Below are 24,105 nucleotides of genomic sequence, written 5' to 3' on the forward strand. Positions count from 1 at the left end.
TTTATTTCCTAGATTTAAGTCAGAGTTTGGCTATATAAAAAATAATTATTATGCCTAGAATTGTTAATGAGATCCTTTGAGTCCTTAATTCAGGCACTGATATCTGTGCAACAATGCTGAAATTAATGTCTCACTCAGAGAGACTGAAAGTAAAGAAAAGGCCAAAAATACCATGCTCCACATTCTGTTCAGGACTTTACCATCAACATTTCTGAGCTCTTTTCTGTTTAACCACAGTGTTTCTGAGTCCTTCACAATGACTGAAATAGGGCTCTTTCATAGCAGGGCGTGGGTAAGGAGAGGTAACCAGAGATGGAGGACATCCCCCAGCTCATTTCCTCAAAGGGTATGTCCTACTGGATAGGTCATTGGCATAGGGCTCGCATGTTAAGCGTCCTAGCTGAGCTGCTTCTGCTAAGTGTCTGGATAACCTTGTACAAGTAATTTTATTATTCTTTGGACTTGTTTTCCTTGGCATGATGATAATGTCTGTTTTGTAAAGTGATACTCTGATACTCACCGAAGCAAAATGTTGGCTAATAACTTATGAAACTGATGCTGTCATGTTCCAAACTTCTCTGGTGAAAAAGCAGGCCTGAGGAACACCTCCAGCAGAAGGAAATTAATGGAGAGCAGTAATATTAACTTTCCAGAGGGAGTTGAGCTGTACGCACCAGGAAGATTGCTTCACCAGATCCCCTTCTGGGCAGTGTATCCTTATTTGATAGAGAATGTAGGGTTTGATCATGACTGAAATTTAGAATTACAGGAAACAGCAGCAATTTAGTTCCCATTTCTGGAATTTTTAATTTTTTTCCCCTCAATATAATTTGTCTTGCTTAGTGAGTTTTGCTGTCTGATCAATATAACAGCCAGTGTATAAGGCACTGCTCCTCTGTAAGGCCTAATCATTCCTTTAAATCCTGGTAAACCCCTCATGCTTAAAGGCATTCTTTTTTTTTTTATGGGTCTCTCCTGGAAGTCAGCTCAGTTCAGTTTAGTCTCCACTCGTTTGCAGGAGTGGGAGAATTGCTGATGACTTGGCCTGTGCCTAGTTGGCGTAACATCCCCTGTATTCAGAGTTAGAGACTGCAGGAGCTGAGGGATACAAACCTACTAGGTCAGATAACTGCTTTGCCCATGTTGTATTTGCTCGCGTAAGTGACACCTCCGCACTCCCAGTTGTCTTCATCTACATCTTGCCCTGTGACAAGGGCATAGCCGTTGAATGTATCTGCTTTGAACTGACCTTAATCTCTTGCTTCCCATACATAACTGTTTTAATGTGTATGTGGCCATCATGGTGGCAAATAGGATATTTGTTGAAGGTGAAGCTTGTGAGTGTCTGTGTCTATGATTTCTGTGTGTGCATATTATGTAACTTAAATTCCCTCACATCAAAGTGTAGTATTGAAATGGAGTGCAAAAAAAAATATGTGGATTGAATATTGAGTATTAAAAACACCTTTGGAATTTAGAAGTAACCCACGTCTGGAAATGGTTGAGCCCAGTGTCAGCAACCTGCAGTTTGATTTGTAGGGTATTCATCTTGCTGCATCCTCATGCAGAGCCATAATGTTTGTATAAGGAAAAAATAATTCCATTTGTATTGTATGCACTGTAGTTCTGTCTTCTGACTGTTACTTTTTTTTTTTTTTTTTTTTGGTAAATGGTCTTTTAAATAAAAGCTGGTTTATGCAGGGAACAAAGTTTCAGGATGAGCTGGATAAATAAACAGAATTTTTTGCTAAGTAAGGATCACAGTATATAGATTAATGTAGAAAAGCATTTGCTTACCTTACCTGCTCCTGATGTGTATTTGATCATATACTTTTTGTTAGCTTTTTCACTATTTTCCACCTGTTAGTTCTTTAAAAATGATGCAGCTGTAAAAGCATGCTACAATCCATGCTATGTGATTAAAGAAAGATACACTACGTTTCAATCAGAAAATGTTGATTGCTGACAGTACAGGAAGAACCCAGCTTGACTCTAAAATCCCATACAAAAATATCGCTTAACCTGTCAGCAGGGCACATTTTTTGTATCAGACATTTACTGAGAGGTATTGAATATGCAACATGATGAATGTTGTTTTTCTTGGAATGACTTTTCAGAGTTGAATGCTTAATAAAGGTGTAGAATGATGTCCCATGTTATAGAAATTATTAAACTCTTTTCTTGTTTCTGATTTATCTATAACCTGTAGCCACAGCATCTTGGGTTATAACCTATCAGCTCTCATACACCAAATAAGGGTGGAAATCCTGAGACTTTGAAGAGTAGCTGCAAAGCAGGCGGTCATACTTTCTCCTTTAACTCGGACATTCTCACAGTTGTAAGCTGCTGTGCTGATGAAAAATGCTGTCTTAAAAATCAGATCCAAAACCCAAGGTCTTGAATACTTACGGTCAATAAAAATCCAATGGCATTTTTGCCAAACATAGGAAATGTTACTTCAGGGTTAGCCAGCTTCCATGTTTGAGTCATTACCTTCCTTCTGAATTTGTGCAGTTAAAAGGTACAGCATTTTTGGTTCTTTTCTAAACCATTGAGTAATACTGCAGGGCTTTGTGGAGAAATACGTTGTGTGTTAAACAAGGACTTTCAATGATGGGTGAAGGTCTTTGTGAACACATGTGGTATGAACAAAATGTGTTGTATGGCCATAAGGTATAATTATTAAAAAACAGAAGGCTTTGCTGAACAACTCCTGACTGCAAAAAACCTACTCGTTCACTTTGCATGTAAGGTAAATCCCTCACGTGACTGAAGCTCTACTGCTCTGCTGCATACTGAACAGTGGTGTGGTAAACTCACAATGTAATGTATTACCTTGTTAGGATTATGATTAGTGTGGTTTAGGAACTTATGCCATTAAAAGTGAATTATGCACTGCTTTATTTGTTTCAAATTTAGTTCTTTCTCTTCAGAGTGAACTCCTCTAATTTGATTTTATGTCTGACTTAGTGGAATTTTATTCAGCTGCACATCTTGGAATGGATAACAGTGGGAAGATTCACATTATATGTCATTTACCTCTGTTGTCAGTCATCTCAGAAGATTGTTCATAAATGTAAAAGAGATGTGCAACCAAGACTATTTGTGGAGGGAGGCAAAGGCAAATGTGTCTCATTTAAGCCTTGCATGTAGTAGTGAAAGTATTGTTTTTCTGTACACATATATTTTTAATCACTATTGTTTTAAGTTGTCAACAATCAAAGACCAGGACTGGGCAGTCAGGATGTGATGCTTCCAGACTGTTAGCATCTTGAGCTCATAGTTTCAAAGAGTGCAAGGGCAAAAGGCATGATTAGCTCATATATCTGACTCAGACATTACAGCCAGATAACACCCACATGTCCTTGTGTTGAGCCAAGTTTTGAGCTAAGTTTCAATCCCCCCAGAGAACTGACAGTCCCACTGACAGAGAGTAGGAGGAGTAGAGGGGATGCTGCTGTCTCCAGTATAAATCAGCAGAGTTTCATTTCAGGTATTGTAAGATACAGGGAGGAGAGAGCAGAAGAGACTTTCTGTGTGACCTTGGGCCGCTTACTTAGCTTTTGCATGCCTCACATCAAGTAAAAAGGGTATAAAATCATTTCCACTCTTATAGCGGTATGTGAATGAATATATTGGAGACATGACTCAATTCAGTAGTAACGATAGCTAGCTAAACACTCAAAATAGGCAGATGTTTTATTTCATTTGTGCTAACTTGGTAGTAGAGCTATTCTATCCAATTTGAGGTGCTTGTTGCTATAGTGTCTGAACATATACATAACCATCTTTATTTCTCAGAGCTGGTATGATAGTTTCATAAAGAAATCTGCTTTAGAACAGTGTGTTACCATGTGGGTTTATGCAGGCTGGCAGCTACTGAAATCAAAGTTTTCTCCCAACTAATGGAGGAGCTTTGGGATTTGCTTCCATGTATACGAAAAATTTCTGCTCATTCATTATCTAAAATACTGTTTTTTTCAATCTTGTATCACTTTTTTCAGCCCAGTCCATGAAAGCCTAGTCCTTCTGAAAATCATTTCTTTCCCTAGCTTGGCAATTTCATGAAGCGTGCTTCTGCTAGGTTCTTCATTGCTTTTGCATTGCTCATGTAGCTTCCATTATACAGCATGTAATACAGAAAAGTGTGCTCAAATGTAGAGTAAGAGATTTTCTCATCAACCAGCCTGCTAGGGAAAATAGGAGAATACTCTCCTATTACCTGCGTTTATTTTGGTATTCTTAAGGCCCAGTTCAGTTTTATTTTAGGTATTATCTGCACCTGTTCAAAATGGCTGAGATTTACTTTACCCTCTCAAATTTAGCATTTATATATTTTCAGTGCTGAGTATAGATTCTGCTTGGATTTGAGAGTATAACCTACTTACATGTTACATGTAGAGTAGGTAGTCTGAGTTGGGGATTTTTTTGGCAGAATTGTCTATTTTCATAAAAATAACTGCAATTCACGTCAGGAAACTAATGACTGTAGAATCCCTAAGAGTGTCTTTTGACCTGCCCATTATTGTTTCTCTGTCATCTTGCCTTTAGAGAGATTTTAGCAGAGGTAGTTTGGGAGAGTGCTTTGTACGCACTGAAACTTACAGGTGAACTGCAAAATCCACTGCCAAAATACAATCCTTTCTTTGCTGCTCCTTTATCATTTATATATAAAGTCAGCCTTTTGAAGGGATTTTTCCATCTGAAAATGAAAAGGGAAATTTTCTTTTTGGTTTTTTATACTTTACTAGGACTTGGCTCTTTTCTCTCTCTATTTCCTGGAGGATTTGACTTCCTCTGGAAGCACTGGATTAATGCCCTATCTTGCGGCTGAAGCTAGTGGCTCTCTCAGCCCTCAATTAAAGGGGTGAGTATATTGAGCTTTAGGCCTTTTCTGTGCTTAAAAGTACCATTCCTACTGGCAAAAAAGTCACTTTTCTGATTTAGCTTATACCAGCTCTTGAATGGCAGAAGACTTTCTTGCCAGTATAATTGCATCTAATTGCATAGCCAGTAGCTGGCATAGCCATGTCAGCACAAAGACATTGCACCACTAACTGAGAAAGCTAAGCTGGCAAAACTTCTAACCATTGATCAAATGGTTCCTGACATGGAAAAAAACCCCAGAAAAATGCTTTCCTGTCCTTATAAAAATCTAAGGGTTGCTATGTATCTTAAGTAAGAGGAGAGAAAGAAAACAGTGCGTGGTGGAGTGTGGTTTTTGAGTTTATGACTCCAGTTCTAAGTTGGTGGCCAGAATTTCAAGGGATTTATATTGGAATATAGAAATGAGAAATACAGTAAGGGCTCAGGCCTAACATTTACTTTTTGGCTTTCAGCTGGGTATGAATCATAAAGAAAAAGTTTACTTCCCCAGTGCCATGCGGAATTAGGCACTGGTGTGTTAAAGGCACACTGTAAGAATTGCCTTGATTTAGAATTGGACTCCGAAGAGAATCTCTGTTCTGTTTTCAAATGAAAAAATAATGTATTCCCATGAACTCTGGCTGTAACCCAGTTCTAACTAGGATGAACAGAAAATATCTAATTATCAGCACAATATTTTGATGCACAACAGTCTACTGAGTTAGTGCCTTGAGTCTGATTTGAACTGGAGTCTCCAATGCAGTATGAAGTGACATATGGAGGTACTTAATGCATTGAGTCATCCTTCAGGACTACTTTTTCACGTTCTTTCCTTCTTGTGCTGTCCTTTTATTTTCCTTTTGTTGTGCTTGAAATGTTCATTGCTGAACTAGGGCTTTGATTGGGGATTTTAACTTTGGCTGTGAGTGGAAATGTTCTGTGTTTTAATATTGGTGTTAAGTTGAAGGATTAGTGTCTTTTAGTGATTCTATGCCTGGCATGGTGATTTCTCCATACAATTAGAATTTCTCTAGTGTCTTTTGTTCTGACACTGATACTATTTTTTTCCAGTTAATTTAATTATTATTTTTTTGTAACACTGTGTATCCAGTAGTGTTCTGTGAGTAGTGTAGAACCACTCACAATGAGCAAATTGTAGGATCGTTGTGTTAATTCTCAGTGCAATTTACCTGGGCTCATATGCAATCCTGTGATGATATAATAAGTAATCAAATCTCATAAACAGAAAAGATAGGAGTCACCTGTGTGAAGGTCTATTGGGGGCCTACATATCTACCTGAAACTTTTCTGTAAACCTTAAGAATTCAACAGGGATTTGAGGGGTGTTCAGTTCTGGCCCTAGCTCTCCTCAGAAGGAGTTGATTTCTATTTCTGCATATTTTGAATACGTTTCTTGGCGCATTAGTTTATTTTAGCCCTTCTAATCTCAGTCCATCTAGAATTAGAAGTTGTTCTATGCTATAGAAACTTACAGCATGATAAACTGTTCTTAAAAACACACTGGCATTTACATTCTTTCCCTCCTCCCACATATGCTGCAATTCAAATGGAAGAGAATAAAGTCTTCCCAGGAAAATAGCCTGTTTGGGTTTTTTTTGTTTAGGATATGTTTGTTTAAGGAGGGTTTTGAAAAATCAGGTAGGAAAGGTCCCGATCACTTTAATGTCATCAGGTGAAGATAATCGGCTGCTCTTTAGACTAAGAAAATAATTTTCCAATAAAAATAGTGCAAATGTTTCTGTCACTTGGAAATGGGAAGCAAAGCAGATTACTTAGCGATCAAACAAAACATTTTTGGTGAAGAATTTTCTTAGAGGAAAAGTTTAATTTTTACTGAATCTTTGTGTAACTACATTGCCCTCATAAACAAAACAGATTTCCCACAATAAATGGTTTAGGACAGAAGCAAGGTGCAAATTGATTTGAGAAATTAGAAGAAAACACATCAAAATAACTTCTGGGGATCTGCACCATTTTTAGCTGCTCTAATGGTGTTTTAGTCAGTAATATTCAGATGCCATTTACAAAGATGTTGCAGGTGGAGTAAAAATCTCTTGGGGTTTAGAGGTAGCAAATGTACCTGAACGCGTAATCTGTTTTTATAGTTTTTTTAGGAGAATTGATATATTTACTTGAGTTTGAGCTTGAAAGAGAACTCTAGTGGTCATCAGATGCCATCCCTCCGCATCATGCAAGATTGATTTAATTACACAAATACTATCCTAGATAGATGAATGTCAAGTATATATTTGTTTCCTGCATTCTAATACATGTACTCCTAGTCCATGAATTTTAGCATGCATGGAGAAATTGTTGGCTTGAAGTATACTGTGGTTTATGGTTGTGACTTTTCTCCCACACTTCTAACCTACTGTTGTAGTCTAGCCCTGGTGTTTCTGAATAGCAAGGAGCAGATGTATTGGGTTACTCAGCATGGTGGTCCTGGAAGCTTGGGAGACTGAGTTTCATTTCTGTGTATCTTCAAGGAGTTTTAGTGAACTTTGGCAATTCATGTAGCAGCTCTTTGTGTTCAGACCTCTTGTAGAATGAGAAGAGGATCACTGCCCTGGCTGGAACCCTTATTTTAGCATAAGTACATTAAGATTTAATGTATTCAGCATTCAGATACTGAAAGGAGGAGGCCATGTAAGTACCCAAGGTACATCACTGTTACCTGTAATCTGCATCAGAAAAGCAGAAACGGTGATCACCAAAGTATTTTATTCAAATGCGTTACATCTGGTTTGAACCCAGAAATCCTGAGCATGGATACCTTGTGTCATTAGACTTTAAATATTTTGTAAAATGACCCATTCCTAAAGTTCTTACGCAGTCAAAATTGCCGTAAGCTTCAATGAGAGTTTGCTAGAATAAAGCTTGAGTAAAAAGTTCAGGAACTGTTCCAGTAAATAACAAATTACTGAAAACAAACTTGTTTACTCCTCATTCCTGTATTCAGCATGTATTTGGGAAGGAAATAAATCTGCTGCACACCCCAGGGTAAAGTATATTAATCAACCAGTTATCTTGTTAAGGGAAAGTAAATGACTTGCTGTGCTGACTGAATACATTGCAATGCACAAACTTTGCAGTGCTGTTAGCAATCCGATACTGACTGTCAGCCATCCAGAAGCTGCTAGAGAAGTTAAAATACTGGACGAGTGCAACAGCAGTGTAGCAATACATTCACAAGCCAATATTATATAGTGTGGCCCAGAGCCAGCTGCAAGTCTTTATTATTCAGGTGTACCCTTTGGCAGGCGTTCTTCCGTTGAGGCAAGGGTGTTCTGCTCTTCCCCCAGCAGCAAGATATGGACAACCTACAGCATCCCATTCAGTGATGGATTATTATTTTGTATGATAGTTGCAACAACAACAACAACAAAACACAACAACAACAAAAAAAGACATTCCACAGGGACAGACTAGATTTTTATCTATTTTGGATCACTTACTTTCATTCTTATAGGAGCGTGAATGGTGCTGCTGTTGAGAAAACACATGCAGAAGGATGCAGCAGCGCTAAGGCTGTTTAGGGGCAGTTAGAGGCAGGCAGGCAGAGTCACTGTGTTGTGGGGTTTTTTTGGTTTTTTTTTAAAGTAGCTTAAAATTGGACACATGAGGACACAAGCAGGTGTAGAAGGAACCCTGTTCCTCCATTCTTCATTTTGAGACAGCCAGACATGTGCTGCTGAGTGCACAGGAGCCATGAACCCCATGTAGGGAAACGCTCTGCCAAGTAGGGTGCATCAGTCAGCCAGTTGCTCTACATCCTCTAGGCTCAGAGCTCAAGTCTTTCCGTGCCTGTCTTAGTAGCTATAGCTGTAATCTTATACAGGGCATGGCACGCTAGGGCACAGCAGTTGTCTTTACATGAACATTAGGATTTGCTCTCTTTCCCCTTCCTTTAGTCCTGTTTCTGTTTCTTTGAATTTTAAGAAGCAGGCAAGGGGAGCTGAAACACAACTCCTCGAAGGCTAGCAGAGGGTCAGCTCTCATTACAGTGAGTCTGAAGGAAGCCATATATTAAAACATTCATGATTTCAGAATTGCTGTGTGTGTTTCTTAGATGTACTGTTATTTCTTAATAGGTTCCAAAGTGTAACAGGAGACCACTCTTTCTTCCCTGAGGTACTTGGCATATGCAGGGAAACTCTGCTATCCTGTCAGAAAGATGTATGTAGGCTTTACTGCCTTGTTAGACAAGTATTTGTAGGTTTAAGTGGTGGTTTGACTTTGAGACAGCTGTTCAGAGGTAGCAATTCCAGAACACCAAAGGACTTGAAGCTAAGTGCTCTCATCTTTCAGGGAAATCTAAGGATCTAAGTCAAGCAGGTGATTAAAGAGATGTGGGTGTCTAACTCACAGATAGGTATTTCTAGAAGCAGCTCTGCAGTTTCTCTGACCCTTTAAGGTCATCTGTCAGATCAGTGAGAAGTGAGAGCAGAAGCTGGGTATGCTGGGAATCCCCATCCCAAGCCTCCACCTGCAGGAACAGCTAACCATTAACAGCAGACTTGTGATAATTCTCATTTGATTCATCTGATATTTTAAAAGTCTAAATGGCTATTGAATAGCTAAAATGCATGCTCTTACAGTGACGTTAGAATAGAGGTTTTAAGTCAAATAGTCTACATTTGAAGAAGAGACTTTTGTTTGCTTGAAACCCTCTATATAGTAATTATTAGCCAGTAAAAGGTTCTCCATTGTTTGCTTCGTAGACTTACTCACTTAGAATATTTAGATTCCTTGTTGATAAGATTTGTATCAACCTCTGAATCTCCTCCAGGACACTTTAAGACAAGCTGCTTCTATAATGTGAAACAAAGGTTTGTTTAGAACTCTCTTCAGCCCAACTGTCAAGCTGCAGGCACTGTGGAAATAGCTGGAATATTTACATCAATCCATGCTGTGTCAAGGGTAATTCTCAGCTTCAAGGAATAGCTCACTTTTATTTTGTGTGCATATATGTGTATGTGTGTTCCTGTTCACACATATGGAAGAACAGGGGATAATTAATCTTCTGCAATGTAAAGTATAAACACTATGATTAAATGAGCTACCCTGATTAATAATTTTATAAACTCTTGTGTAATGTCAATAGTAAAAAGGGAGTTGCAGCTGTCATTTCAGCAAGAGGCATCCGTGCCATTTTCTTCTGATAGCTTCTAATCCTTGTGTCTCGGAGTTCAGAAGTTGAAAGGAGAGGAGGATATGTAACCTATTTGTTTGTCCATTGGACGACACCCCCCCCCCCCCCCAGTTTTCCCACACACTTTCTGAGAAAGATACAATGATACCAGTACCTAACAATAATAATACAAATAATAATGTTGCAATTGCACTTTAGCTGGAAATGTTTGTACTTTTGTTGTTCCTGGAAGATGGTAATAATGCAGCATTCAGCTCTTACTGTTAAAAAAAAAGAGTCAAGGGTGAAGACCTTAGAAGATGCTCCAAGGTGTTTCTTCCTCTCATTAAACTGCTTGGAAAATGCCAGTCAATTTGGTGCAGTCTGCTCTGTGCCAAAGGAAACAGATTTGCTCTTGAGAAGCATTATTATCAACTGGAGGGATAAGTCATAAAACAGGTTTAAATTAACTCCACCTAGAGTGGTGCAGATTTCACCAAAGATGGGGTGATAATCCCAGCCTTTCCTTCAAGCTGGTGGCAGCATTTTAACTAGAAAACCCAAAGCATCTCATGCGGTGTTAGTGTTGCCACATTGCAAAAGGGCTTTAGTGCCCTCTTTCAAACCTGAATTAATTTACCCAATAAAAAACCTCACATTGGACAGTTAAAGGAGGATCTAGATGATGATGAAAATACAAGCTGTTCTAGGGAACTGCATGCTTGCAAAGGTGTTTGCTGATGGATGTGGAATAGACAAGAAAGAGCAGGAGCTTTTGAAAAGTGTTTATTGAGAAAGTTTATACTGCACATTTCTCCCAGTGCTGGAGGCAACTTTCTTCTATTGTTATAAAATTCATGAAGGTTACCATATGCTAATTTTTTCTACACCTCATAAAACTTTTAATCATAGATGTCCTGAGCCAACAGCTACTGTGTTAGGTATACACATACACACAAATAAACATGCAGCTTATATGGGTAAAATGACGATGACTAGATGTGTATGTCCATGTATGTATTTAATCCAGATTTCAGTGTCCTGTTTAACACTTTTGAAGAGGAATCACAACCCCTTAAGGATGCTCTGCTGCTGCATGGCATCATAAACAAAATGGCTCTGGAGTTCAGCATAGCGCTGACATTTTGGTTATAATGCCAATAAACAAGAAACCCCCTGTGGCACATAGACTGACTTGTTTTCCTCACCAAAGCCATGAGGAACTGTAGCGTGCTTACAGAGTTACTGTGTTGCTTTCTCCACCTTACCAATTAAAATAAGGATTTTTAGCTAGGTTAAACGTTTTGGGGTTTGCCACCATATACTACATTGCACACTTTTGCTCTACCTCTTTGTTTTGCAGGGTTTTTTTCTTTAGCTCAATTGCTGGAGACAGGAGCTAACATAAATGAAATTTACTCTGACTCAAAGGCTTTAGGAATTTTTTTTTGTGTTTTTTTTTTTTAATAATTTGTGTGATTGAAAGCTTTTGGTGCACAATAGGATTTTTGCAGGACTGGTGGAGAAGGCTGTTGGTGTGCTACTATGCCAGGTAAATTTGTTGAATTATCTACTTGGAAAGACAAGCTGATAAAAATGAGGAAGCTGGGACTTCATGCCCTATTTCTACTGTGAATACATCTTCATTAAATGTACGGTCATCCATCGTCTCTGGCTCAGAATGATACCCTGGGCTAACTAACAAGATGGGTTATTGCAGGAGTTTTCTGGTGTCATGGTGAGGGAGAAGATGACATAAAATGAAGTCACATCTTTAGAGCTAATACCAGGTGCATTTGTCTATCCCAGGTGACTGCCTCCCAGTCCTTGTCAAAGCAGTGAAATGCCTTGGTGTCACTTTGGGAATGTGTCTGATGGTGCTGATGGTACCTCTGGCAGGGAAAAAATGAGCAAATTGGGCTGTGCTGGTCAGCAGCAGTAGCTTCTTTTGAAGTAGGATTGTGCTTGCAAAAGTGATTCTTCTTGCTGTAAACCGAGCCAACTCATGACCACTGGCTCCTGAAGAATCACTTGAAATTTGCCAAACACAAGTCAGTTCTCTGCAGAAGAAAGTTATTTTTTCTCAATTTGCTGTAGAGCAAGCAGGCCAGGAGAACTCTGGATTCTGGCTGAGACAGCAGCTAGTTAAACTTAGGGGAAAGCACCACTCACCTCCCCACCCTCCCTCTCCCAATTAATGGTTGAGAGACTTAGGGATACAGAAACTTATTGTCATGGCTGAGCCTCAAGGTAGATCTGTGGGCTCCTTGGAGCTCCCCTGGAAAACAAATCTAAGTCAGGAAGGGCTGTTCTAAAACTAATGTGGAGTTCTATTTACACAATTTTTACAGCAGGTAGTCACAGAGGTGCTGAAATTCTCTTTGGAATGCCTGAAATGTGACTGTAACCCTCAATCTGAGTCTCCCAGTGTGCCCTACGTGCACAAAATGAATGTGCCCTCATCTCTCCACCATTGGCTTGGCTTTGGTTATGTCATAAACCAATGAAGCTGGTTGATGTTATGGGCTCAGTCCTATAGTCAAACACCTGCTGAATTCCATGGGAATTTTGCTATGGGAAGGATCACATAAAAAGCTTTGTTACTGGTCTAGACCTGATCTGAAGACATGTACATTACTCTTTAACGGTGAAGGCTTAACAGCATGGAGTTACAGAGAGATCTGATGATGATCTGATCACCTCCTCAAGAAGAAGGGTAGTGCCTTGCAGCATGTTTGTGACTTTAAGTTCTTTTCATCTCAAGAACACATAACTGACAAGATGTATGTTGTGATTGCAGCCTGGCACAAGGGCGGAAGGGAGTTCTGAGGGAAGGCAGTTTGGGACAAGCCAAAGAAACCCATCTTACACATGCTAAAATGGATTGACTTATTCCTGTACAATGGGTGTAAGATTTCAGGTAGCTTTTTCTGCAATGTCATCTGTGCAGCCACCAACAGAAATAAATGTTTACTGACTTCTGCTTTGGGCAAAATAGTGTTAACTGACTTCCAATAGGCACCAAACAGATCAGCTCACTCTCTTTTTTTAATTACTGCTACACCGCTGATCATCACTGCTGACTTAGGATTTTCTTGTCACTGTCAAGATAACTTCTCTCCATCTGGCCCCACTGTTCTCAGACATTTTAGGGAATGCACATGCATTTTACTTGTTTCCAAAACAATAAAGCAACATAGATCCATCTTCTGGTGGTATTAATTTATGCACTACAGCTGAAAGCTACTTTGAATACAGCTCACACATCAGACAACCCTACAGGTCTTTCTACATGTTCTATGCTGTATCTGATAGTTGGCTATTTATAAGATATCTGCATGTAATTCACATTGCACAGCTTGTCTGTTCTTTGAATATAGCTAGAGTATAGTAGAAGCCAAAATTTTTCTTTATTAATTTGTGCTGATTTTTTTTTTCCTGGGCATTCCTGATTTCTTAAGTGTAGCGATAAAAGTACCTGCTGTAAGCAATGCATTTTTTGGTGGTATTATCACATGAACCTTGTGACTGACTTAGATATACTCTGGTGGTTGCTGTTTTAAAATTAATTGAAATGAATTGATTTTATTTTTTTTTCTTGCATCCTGGGGTAAAATGTCAGAAATTATAGAAATGCCAACCTGTGAATACAAACTTCTGCTGATGAGGAAAGACGTATCCAGGTTTTTCTTTTAACGTTTTGCTGACATATGGTGCTTTTAACACAGTGACAAATTAATTGACTGGATGTAAAAGAGATGGACAGCGCTTAGCAAGGAAGGACAGGATGTGCATTATAAGACAGCTGGTTCTGCCTCTGTTGGATTATGGAGACAATATACATTGGACAGCTAACGAGTCTCTGTTGCATAAGATAGATTCTCCTTATAATAGAATTGCACGCTTTGTCTCTAAATGAGGTTATTATACACACCATTGCACAATGTTTGAAGAGCTTGGTTGGCCCTTGTAGAGGGTTAGGAGAGAAATAAATTGGAAAACAATTGCACATAAGACCTTCAATCCATCAACTGCTCCATATTTATCCAAATTACCATTACACTCTTCCAAAATACAAATCTGTGATACATTCAGGGGTGGAATGTTAATACTGACCGGCTAGATTTTGACAAGGCAGATTTTTCTTTTGCTGTTGTTCCTAACTTGCAGTAAAATCTTGCTTCCTCAGAAAGAAAAGGTGGTAGTAGAAACCACTTGTAGTGACATAACAACTCTCTACTGAGAATGAATTCTCAATTTAATTTTTGCCACTGTGCAAACTTCAGTCTGAGTCTCAGGAGGTTTTGATTTTTCCAAAGATAAACTGTGAACAACTTCATTTATAAAGAACTCTTCCTCAGTAATATTCAGATTTTAAGGGAAATGCTTGCAAAAGTAATTTATGATTTGAAGTGCTTCCATTTTGGGTCCCAACTTGTGACCATTATAGCACATGGTTTTCAGGAAATGCTGATTTAAAAATTCCAGGCTCCTTATGCTCTTGAAGACTGGACTCCTAGAATTTTACATCTTCAAAATAACAAGCCACTTTTGAAAATCCTCGCTCAACCACTGAGCAAGGCCAAATGTAGCAATTCTAGGTGATGTGGTGGCACCGTTTCCCACATCGATGGAAGAATTCTGTGGCAAGAGTTTTGGCAGAGCTTATAAAAAAGACAGCAAAAGGGGGTTTTGTCAAAGCCGGTGTAAATAATCACGTGTCTGATCTCCTACTTGGCATTTTTGTCTTCTTCAGTTAAATCTTTTGTCTGCTAATCCGACTTCCAGTCAAATAACCCTCCTTTTTAATTTCAGGTCTCCAGGTACCAGACAAGGATGGGATCTTGCTAAATAATGTTAAATAATAATAATCTTAGTCTGACAGGGTAGATACTAAAAATATTGTAATGTGCAAAGCTATGAAGGTGACTTTGTTCTAGAGCTTTATTCCTCAGACTAAAAACAAGTACATCCTCAAAACACAGTTGAAAGCAGCATTTCAGTACAGAAAGCTGTAAGTGGGTCCATGGTGTAGTTTCTGTTCAGGTACGGCTATATCGAATTCCCACAAGTATACTGTTCCAACATGAAGGAAGAGGAGACACATGACAAAGAAAAATTACTTGGTGGTAATTGTGCTAGTCATAGTTGTTGCTGTTTATACTTTCTTTCCCTTTCCTAGGGCCCCTGCAGTTAAACTGAAAGGTTTATATATATATATATACACACACACACATACATACATATGTGTGTACATGTGCTTTGCAGGATTTTCTTTGGAAGAAGTTATTCTTTTGTACAGTCCTTCACTGACATTTCTATAGCCTGCTCACATCCTGTTGGGTGAAGCTATGATCCTTAATGTAAGGAAATGTCGCTCATAAGAAGAAAGATTGCAATAAGCACAGTTACTAGTAATTAATTTTCCACCCCTGGATACTCTTCCAGTGACTGTTTTATATTCTCTGTGGTAGAGCGTGCTCACTGATGACAGTGTTTAAGAGTATTTCATTCGTGGTTCGAAGTAGCTGGATGTTTCTCTTAATGAGCTCTCCCGCTGCTATCACAACAACTTTAAATACCTTATGGCTATTGAGGAAAGACTGACACACAGGCAGATTTGTTTCTGCAAATATCATCCTGATTGAGTTGCATTCTTCAGTGAGGTTGATTTCATCACAGGTTGTGCTGCTGCTATAGTAGTTTTATAAGAGCTCTTCCTCTTGTCTTTTTCTTAGGAAAAAGAGAAACTGTATGTGGAATTGAAGCATGTCTTGGCCCGGCAGCCTGGGCCTGAAGCCGCAGAACAGTTACAGCTCTACCGGCACACTCTGCGAGAGAAGACTAAACAGCTGAAAGTAAGAGATGCCCTCTGTCTCTGGCTGAGGGGCTGCCAGGATTGCAGAATGTTTTCACTGGTGATCCTGCGGAGCGAGGTTTCAGGAAGATTTTGGATCAACAGTGTGCATGCCTTAGTATATTAGGTCTGGAAAATAAGGTTAATACTGCATCTCCCCAGGGGAGAACCAATAGCAGTAGAAGAACTTTTTTTCACATCATGCTAGTTTGTTTCATTAAAATAGAGGAGAAGTCTTATTAGAATATGAGTATGCAGCACAATGCTGTAAATGCTTTTTGTGCATGGGCATACTGGGACACTATCAGTTTTCCATTACGCTTATTCTCCTTCCCTTTTCTTGAACTGTTAAGATCTTTAATAAGCAAATCAAAGCAATTTAATTTTCTTTTTAACAAACTAGTGGGAATATATTGAGAATGCAGTCTCAAATTCTTGTTATTTCTCTTGCAATGCGTACACGTATATTAGACTTGCAATTTTTACAGGGATGACAGGAGTAACCTATCCTAACCCCTTGTCACTAGAAGGGAGGCTTTCCTGTTTCTGAAGGAATCTTATGGGAAACTTTGAAAGCATGATATTAAAAAGTGATTGTTTGATAGAATAAGCTGATCTTCCCTTGTTCTTGCCTGCATGAAAGATCTCCCCAGGAGTTCATCTACTTCTACAGCTCCTCTCTTTGTTGAAGTCATCATCTCCTGTTCACTGCATCATAATCACGTCTATACTAACCATAAGGAAAAAAATGCAGGAGCAGATGGGCCCTTAGGAAACAAAGAGGCTGTTATGCAAATCCTAGTCCACAGAGAAGAAAAACAATGTAGAAAATGTAAAATAGAAGCCAAAGTTTAGCTAAACTGAATGTGATTTGAAGTTTTCCATATGGTTCCCATTTGTCCTTAATGCAGTCAATTGCTACTGTGTATTTGAGGCACAGTATGCTGTAGTGTACTGGCATGCAAGCCATTTTGTGGTGCCAGGTCAAGCTATTCCCCTTAAAGAAGGAAAACACACTATGCATGCTCCTACTTTCTTTAAGATTTACTGATTCACATGAAAGCAGTATTGTATTTACACTGCTTGGTACTACTTTGTCTGTGTGGATTGAATTACTTCACATAACAAAGTGCATCCCTGTGAATAAACCCCATTATTATTAAATAAGTCCCTACTTTGTTATTTTTTAAGACCTTCACTTTGGATTTTCACCCAGATTTGCGTCCCAGAACATTAAGAGCTAATGTATGTATTAATACCATTCCCATAATGCTTGGAGTGTATTTTACATGTTTTGTTAGGGTTAAATAGCATAGCCTTAATTTTGTAAATTGTCCTTTAGGTGAGCAGAGGTGATCAAATGAAACATCATGATAGAAGATGAGATGTGGTGAAAAATGGTGATGTCTTATATCATCAAATGTGAAAGGAAAAAGTGCTTGTAAAAGTACTAACTTATGTGTAAGTGAAACTAACATCTCCTGTTTCTGCTTTTTCTATTGTTTATTAGGTTTTGTCCTCAGAATTGAATATGTATGAATCACAGAGCCAGGAATACAAATATGAAATTGAAAGACTTGCCAACGAGCTTCTGAACGTGAAGAAGAAATATCTGGCTCAGAAACGCAAGGAACAACAGGCCAAGTATGGGAAAATAACAGTTTTGTCTACACAACTTTCTGCATAAACTAGATTTTTTTTAGATCCTGCTTTACCCTTTTGATCAGAACGTAGCCAAATTTGACTGAGGTGATATAATATTGTTGCCTAATTTTCCTGAATGCTATCCTTCATATTACTTCAGTCTGGTCTAGATTTACCATGATCTATGGCCAGGACAAGAACATCCAGCAGAGAGGTTGCTGACGTGTTCTGTGGTCCAGTTAAATTATTCATACCAATGAGATGGTGCCCAGAGGACACAGATTAGTGTCTGGTCTCTCAGATCGAATCATAGAATCATAGCATAGTTTGGGTTGGAAGGGACCTTTAAAGGTCATCTGGTCCACCCCCCTGCAATGAGCAGGGCACATCTTCGACTAGATCAGGTTGCTCAGAGCCCCTTCGAGCTTGACCTTGAATGTTCCCAGGGATGGAGCATCTACTACCTCTCTGGGCAACCTGTTCTAGTGTTTCACTACCCTCATTTTAAAAAATTTCTTCCTTGTATCTAGTCTAAATCTACCCTCTTTTAGTTTAAAACCATTAGCCCTTGTCCTATTGCAACAGACCCTGCTAAAAAGTTTGTCCCCATCTTTCTTATAAGCCCCCTTTAATTACTTGAAAGCTGCTATAAGGTGTCCCTGGAGCCTTCTATTCTCCAGGTTGAACAACACCAACTCTCTCAGCCCTTCCTCACAGGAGAGGTGTTCCATCCCTCTGATTATTTTTGTGGACCTCCTCTGGACCTGCTCCAACAGGTCCATGTCTTTCCTGTGCTGTGGACTCCAGAGCTGGACACAGTACTGCAGGTGGGGTCTCACCAGAGTGGAGCAGAGGGGCAGAATCACCTCCCTCGACCTGCTGGTCACGCTGCTTTTGTTGCAGCCCAGGATACAGTTGGCTTTCTGGGTTGCAAGCGCACATTGCTGGCTCATGTCCAGCTTTTCATCTACCAGTACCCCCAAGCCCTTCTTGGCAGGGCTGCTCTCAATTCTGTCATCCCCCAGCCTGTATTGATACCAGGGGTTGCCCTGACCCAGGTGCGGGACCTTGCACTTGGCCTTGTTGAACCTCGTGTTGAACTTCTGTCTTTCCACGCCTTTCCATCCCCAGCCTGCCCCTTCCTCACACACTAAAGCCAGCTATTCTCTACATAGCTGAATATAATTCAAAGCTGCCTGTATCTGTTTCTTCCTTAATCATATTTCAGCCAGCAAACATTTTTGATGACTGAATTAGCAAAATAGTCAGTGATAAACAGTGACTTTTGTCCATCTGCAAATTGCATAGTGTTACCTTAAGGTTTGGAATTAGCAACAACTGTGCAGTGCAAATGGCCTTCCTGGAGTTTTAGGATCAATATGTGAGGCTATCGTAATGCTTAATAATCCGTTTCCAGCAACTAAGTATCCTCTTCACAATAGTTTTAATGTTTCCATTTTGGACCCGGCATCATGTTTCTTTCTGTTCATCAGATGAGAAGAAATTCACTCATGTTTTGCTGTTATATCGTACCTAGAATTAATTCGACATAACTATTGACAAAACCCAACTTGTTAGGGGCATAACTGCTTCAAAGTAAAACAAAAATATTTTGTGAGGTGATGGTGACTGAACTTGGGTCTGTTAATCATACACAGTGAATGGAATTTCATGTTGCAGGTCAATTAGTGCTGGACTCATTACACTGTTTATAGGTTCAGGATAGATATCTGCCATTAGTGCAGCTTGTCAGGCTGCTGTTCTTGTGGGCAGGCATGGCTGTTGTCCGATAAGCATGGTGTCTTTGTGACATCTGTGTTTTGGAAGTATATTCAGATGCTGTTAGTGGTGCTTCTGCAGGATGATAGCATCTTATTGCTCGCACCTGAGGCTCAGAAGCTACCAATACTGTGCTGTCAGCCCTGACTTGCACTTCTCTTGTCTTTGTGGCAGCCAAGAGGTGGGCAGGTGCTGGGCTTTGCTCTCCTCTGTCCCTCAGTGTTTGGTTCCCCAGTCAAACGTGTTGGACTACATCCTGCTTTGAAGGATATGCACACCCCAAGGCATAACTGGGCATATCAATCCTGGATAACAGCAGCTTCTGCAGTCTCTAGACTGTGCTTTGTGTTGCCCAGCAGCAGGGCAAAGGAAACCACCTTGTTCTGCAGCCTTTCTTTTCCAAACTGCCAGTTGTCTTTTGTACACGTCTTTTGCTTTCTGCAATGGAGAGAGCTTGCTGCGCAGCCAGATTCTTCCCCAAGGAGTCCTTCACCCCCTTCACAGCCATGTCACATCGTTCTTGCCTCAGACTGGGCTGGACAGGCACTGCCTGGTGTGTAGGTGCTTGCCAAAGAGCCAGGGCCATTTGATTTGTACAATCTCAGGTTGCTCTAAATCCCAGCTGACACAAAACCACTGACTTGATCTCTATCATGCTGGCTAATGTTAACATCATGTCTGAAATAAATGTGGCTGGTTTTGGTAATAAAAGAGGATCCTGTCAGGACAATAGCATTAATAGCATTATTGACTACCCGGGTATGAAAGAGAATTAATACTCTCAGATAACCTCACACAAAGGTATCATCTAAAGCTTTTATTGATTTGCACAAGACAGTTCTGGTTTGTGATTTAAAGTCTTGATACTAAACTAATGCAGCTTTCCATGGGATGCTGAAGGAATATAACAACTGACAACAGGAATTTAACTTTGTTTTGTGTTCAAGCTGAAAATCCAATGTTTAAGATTTTGGTTGTGAATTTGAAATCCTCTTTTTCTGCTCTCTGATTCTGAATGTTGTCTTTCCCAGATGCCTTAGGCTTTCTTTTTCTCACTCTTCCCATTCTCTCCTTTGTGCTTCACTACTTTTCCTAGTTGCTTTTAGCTGCAGGGTTCCAGTTTGATCTTGATAAGGATCGGTGAGAAAATATGAAGCTTAAATCCACACCAGAGACATGATCCTGCAGTCCTATATATGTAAATAAGTGCACTGAGGGATGTCAGTAGTAACTGGGAGCTTTTGCACGTGGCTGCTTGCACATTAATTCTGCAAAATATATTACAGTATTCAGCTGCATAGAGTTTTCCATACTGATGAGCACATCTGTTGGCTGTCTCCATGGGAGCATGAAGAAAGAATAAGCATGGACTCTGGATCATTTTCTTTCCCCAGAGTTGGAAGCCCAATAGTGAGATAGGATGAGCCATCTAAATATAGCATACTAGTTTTTAGTGCTGTCAGCTGGCACATCCATTAGTGCTACATTCATAAAATTAAAACCAGTTATAAATGGTTTTCATGGTTAAGTTCATCTGTGCCATCTTTTGCCTGTTCTCCCACCTCCATATGGGTTAAATTTGGAAAAGGAAGTATAACTAGTCAACCTACAGGGTTTCTCTGAACTTCCTCCTCTCCTGACACAGTTATTTAGGGACAAAGAGAAAAGAATTAATTCTGGGAAGTGTTTTCTTTTTCCTTACTGGGGACTGAGAAAGGGTACTAATGTGACAAGGCTGGATTTTGCAAAAGCGTGGTTGCACTCACGTTTGTGTCTCAGTCTCAACGACTGTAAAATAAAAGTAATAGCACTGACCTTCTTTGTAAAGCCTTGAGACCTATGCTGTTATGATAAACTAGTACTTCATAAAGCTCCACTTGGTTAATTTTAAATATCTCAGGACCTTTCTCTGAAACCTCCAGGTATATCACAGTGGGTTTGAAATACTGCCCTTTGTATTTGTTCTGCTATGCTTAACTCCCCAATCTCATAAGAGTAGAACCAGCTAACCCTTGTTCCCTCCTCTTAAATTCAAGCCCTCCTGGATCCTCAGATGGAGCAATTTCCTGGGGCTATCAGTGCACCCACAGCACACTGTTAGTTTTCTGCAAATGTCATAGGCAGGGTAATTATCACTAGAATGTTATTAAAATGTGAAGACAGATAACACTACTTATGCATTAAAATTCAACAAAGAAAAAATATCTCCCTTTGATGAATCTAGCTGTTTGTTTGAAAACAGGCATATATTTGCTGGAATGGGATAGTGATTAGAAATCTGAAGTCATGGAGCTCATGTACAAACTTGCTCTAATGAGGTGTTCTGACCGTTTTGGGGAGTAGCACGAAGAGAGCTCATTTATTTCCAATTTTTATTAATTCCAAAAACCATCAGTAGGCTTGTAATTAGATCCAAACAGACACCTAGTCTTGGTGGTTTAGCTTAACAGGCTTTAATCAACAATTTTTTAATGATCTCTTGATACGTGGTTGCATCAAAGAAACTTTGGAGGGCACAGATTTCCTTAGTTTGTAAACATCACTGGGCTACAGAATGAAATATGTATTTTCCTTTTCTTTGTTTCTATTTAAAGGGAGAAGGAGCAATTCTTGACTGCCCTGGAGCCTGAGTTTCCACGCCACAGATCTGATGTTCCTCGCTTCACTGGAGGGGGCTTTGCTCTCAGCAGACCCCTTCCCAGAGTTACAGCTTAGGAATGGACTCATCACATTCCTGTCCCCAGTTTCTTGCTAAACTGTGTTTGTGCTGGGTTGTCTGAGAACCTGTAATTTTAAGAGAAATTCAGAATCAACTTTCCCTCTGAAATCATTGTATTGCCTTCAGGAAAAGGCATTTTATAGTAGAGTTAACGTAGTTTTGGTTTACAAACTGTGGACCAAATCTGCCTGTATGATGCCAGCAGAAGCCTGCACTGGTGTAACTGAATAGTGGAGACCATGCAGATATTTCTTCTTCAATACTTGTCTCTATTTAGCACTGTAACACCACAAAATGCCTTAATATATAGTTATTTTCCCTTTATCTACCTCTGTTGTGAGCACTCACTCCATTTATCTTCTGACTCAAAGCACCTGAAAGAAATGAGAAAACAGAAAAGAAGAAAAATTAATAGGCTGATGTTTCAAGCCCTACTGAGCAAATGCAAAATTAAGGAGTCTTTGCTTAGATGTACACATGTAGCAGTTCTTTGTGCAGGTAGTATATAATAGGGTTTATGCAGTCTTTGCTACAGTTGTTAGTAAGATCAAGGAATTTTGTGGCCACAATGTACATTATTAAGAATGCGATTCTGTTTACTGTGGTAGACCCAAAGTGACATAATTACGTCTGTTCAACTGGGGAGACTGTACACACTGACTGGGACATGCTGTTCTCCCACATAAATCCTTCCAAGCGATTCAAACTTGGACTCAAAACATGGCAAACTTTACTCTTTAATTTCTAGACACTTGGGCATTTTTGTAACTTTCAGAAATTGTTTTTGTAATACAGCAGGAGCCCTCCAACCTTTTCAGCCAAAAGAGATTTAATTACCATTCATTAACAAGTGAAATAACAAAGTCACGGCATGAGGTGCTGAAGTATAGAAAACTTTCAAGCTGTAAAATAAAATGTTTTGAAACTGATTTGTACATGGAAGCTTTTTCCCAGCCTGGGGGATAAAAATACTTGTCCAAAGAGATATGCTGATAAATATTTCACATGCACAAAAAAACCCTTTGCAAAGATTTTGTTCTTTCCTTTGGTGGAATACATAATTAAATATTAAAGCTACTGTGGGAAACTTTTAATGGAAGTGTTTAATTCAAAGGAATCAAGTTAAATACGACAGGGATCTACTTTGCTTTTACATTGGGGACCAGAACACTTAGTCATCAGATCTATTGTATTTTTCTTTTGTTCCCAAAATAGCTATTATTGCTTTTCCACTGTCAAGTGCATTATGCTAAAGTTATCATTTTAGGGCAGTCATGCTGTCTGAATCGTGTCTTTTGTGTACCTGACATGTCCTTATAGTTAGAATAACTGAGAATAACTGACATGGGCACTTGAGTTTGTTGGGATCCCAGGTAGGTTTTGCTGAAGCTTTTAAAAGCTGGTATTTGTTAAGGTCTTGAGTATCCAGCCTGGAACTGGGCTCTCCTATGCTTACTGGTACTGGGAAGTAATTTGTACTGAAATAAAGAATGCAAGAGGCACAGTTAGACTCCCAGAATACCATAACACTGCAGAGAAGCAAGTTACTTATTACACTGAACTGTACAGCGTACCCCCTAACTTATCCAGAGGTAAACCAGGTCTGTGTACATCTTTCCCTCTGTTATCAGCATTTAGGAGACAAGGTGTTACAGTGGTCAGAGCAAGGGAAGGGGAGCCAAACAGATGGAAGGTGTTCCCTAATTGCATATATTTTTATGAATACACAATTGCATATGTTTTTATGAATACACTAATAAAACAGATTCTTTTCCATCTTTAGATGTACTTAATAGTAGCTTGCGTTGCACAGATCGGACTATTTTTAGGGTAAGAAGTTCCATCCTTAACTGATTCTTGACCTGAGTTTTCCAGTCTCTAAAATGGGTGGGATAGTATTTGTCTAATGACTTACAAAGGTAAATTCACTTGTGTCTAAAAAGTGATTAGCCTTCTAGATTAAAAAAACATACAGGAGTGCAAAAAAATTGTGATTTTCTCATACAACATGTTCTTCCAGTCTGAAGGGCTGGGAAGTGAATACAGTAAATTCTACCTACAAAGTACAGGAGGTTTTACTGTGTTTGT

At 39.3% G+C, this 24,105-nt stretch overlaps 1 protein-coding gene across 1 annotated transcript in view; it reads left to right on the top strand.

The window, feature by feature from the left end:
- CFAP58 (cilia and flagella associated protein 58) overlaps positions 1-23,030 on the top strand; it is a 59,647-nt gene extending 36,617 nt beyond the window's left edge. Inside the window, exons 16-18 of the mRNA XM_075026973.1 lie at positions 15,757-15,876; positions 17,386-17,519; positions 21,893-23,030. Coding sequence (XP_074883074.1) covers positions 15,757-15,876; positions 17,386-17,519; positions 21,893-22,013 — 375 coding nt within the window. The 3' untranslated portion in view covers positions 22,014-23,030. The remainder of the gene's footprint in view (positions 1-15,756; positions 15,877-17,385; positions 17,520-21,892) is intronic.
- Positions 23,031-24,105: the final 1,075 nt, after the last annotated feature.

This window comes from Buteo buteo, chromosome 4, assembly GCF_964188355.1.
Source record: "Buteo buteo chromosome 4, bButBut1.hap1.1, whole genome shotgun sequence".
Taxonomy (NCBI): Eukaryota; Metazoa; Chordata; class Aves; order Accipitriformes; family Accipitridae; genus Buteo; species Buteo buteo.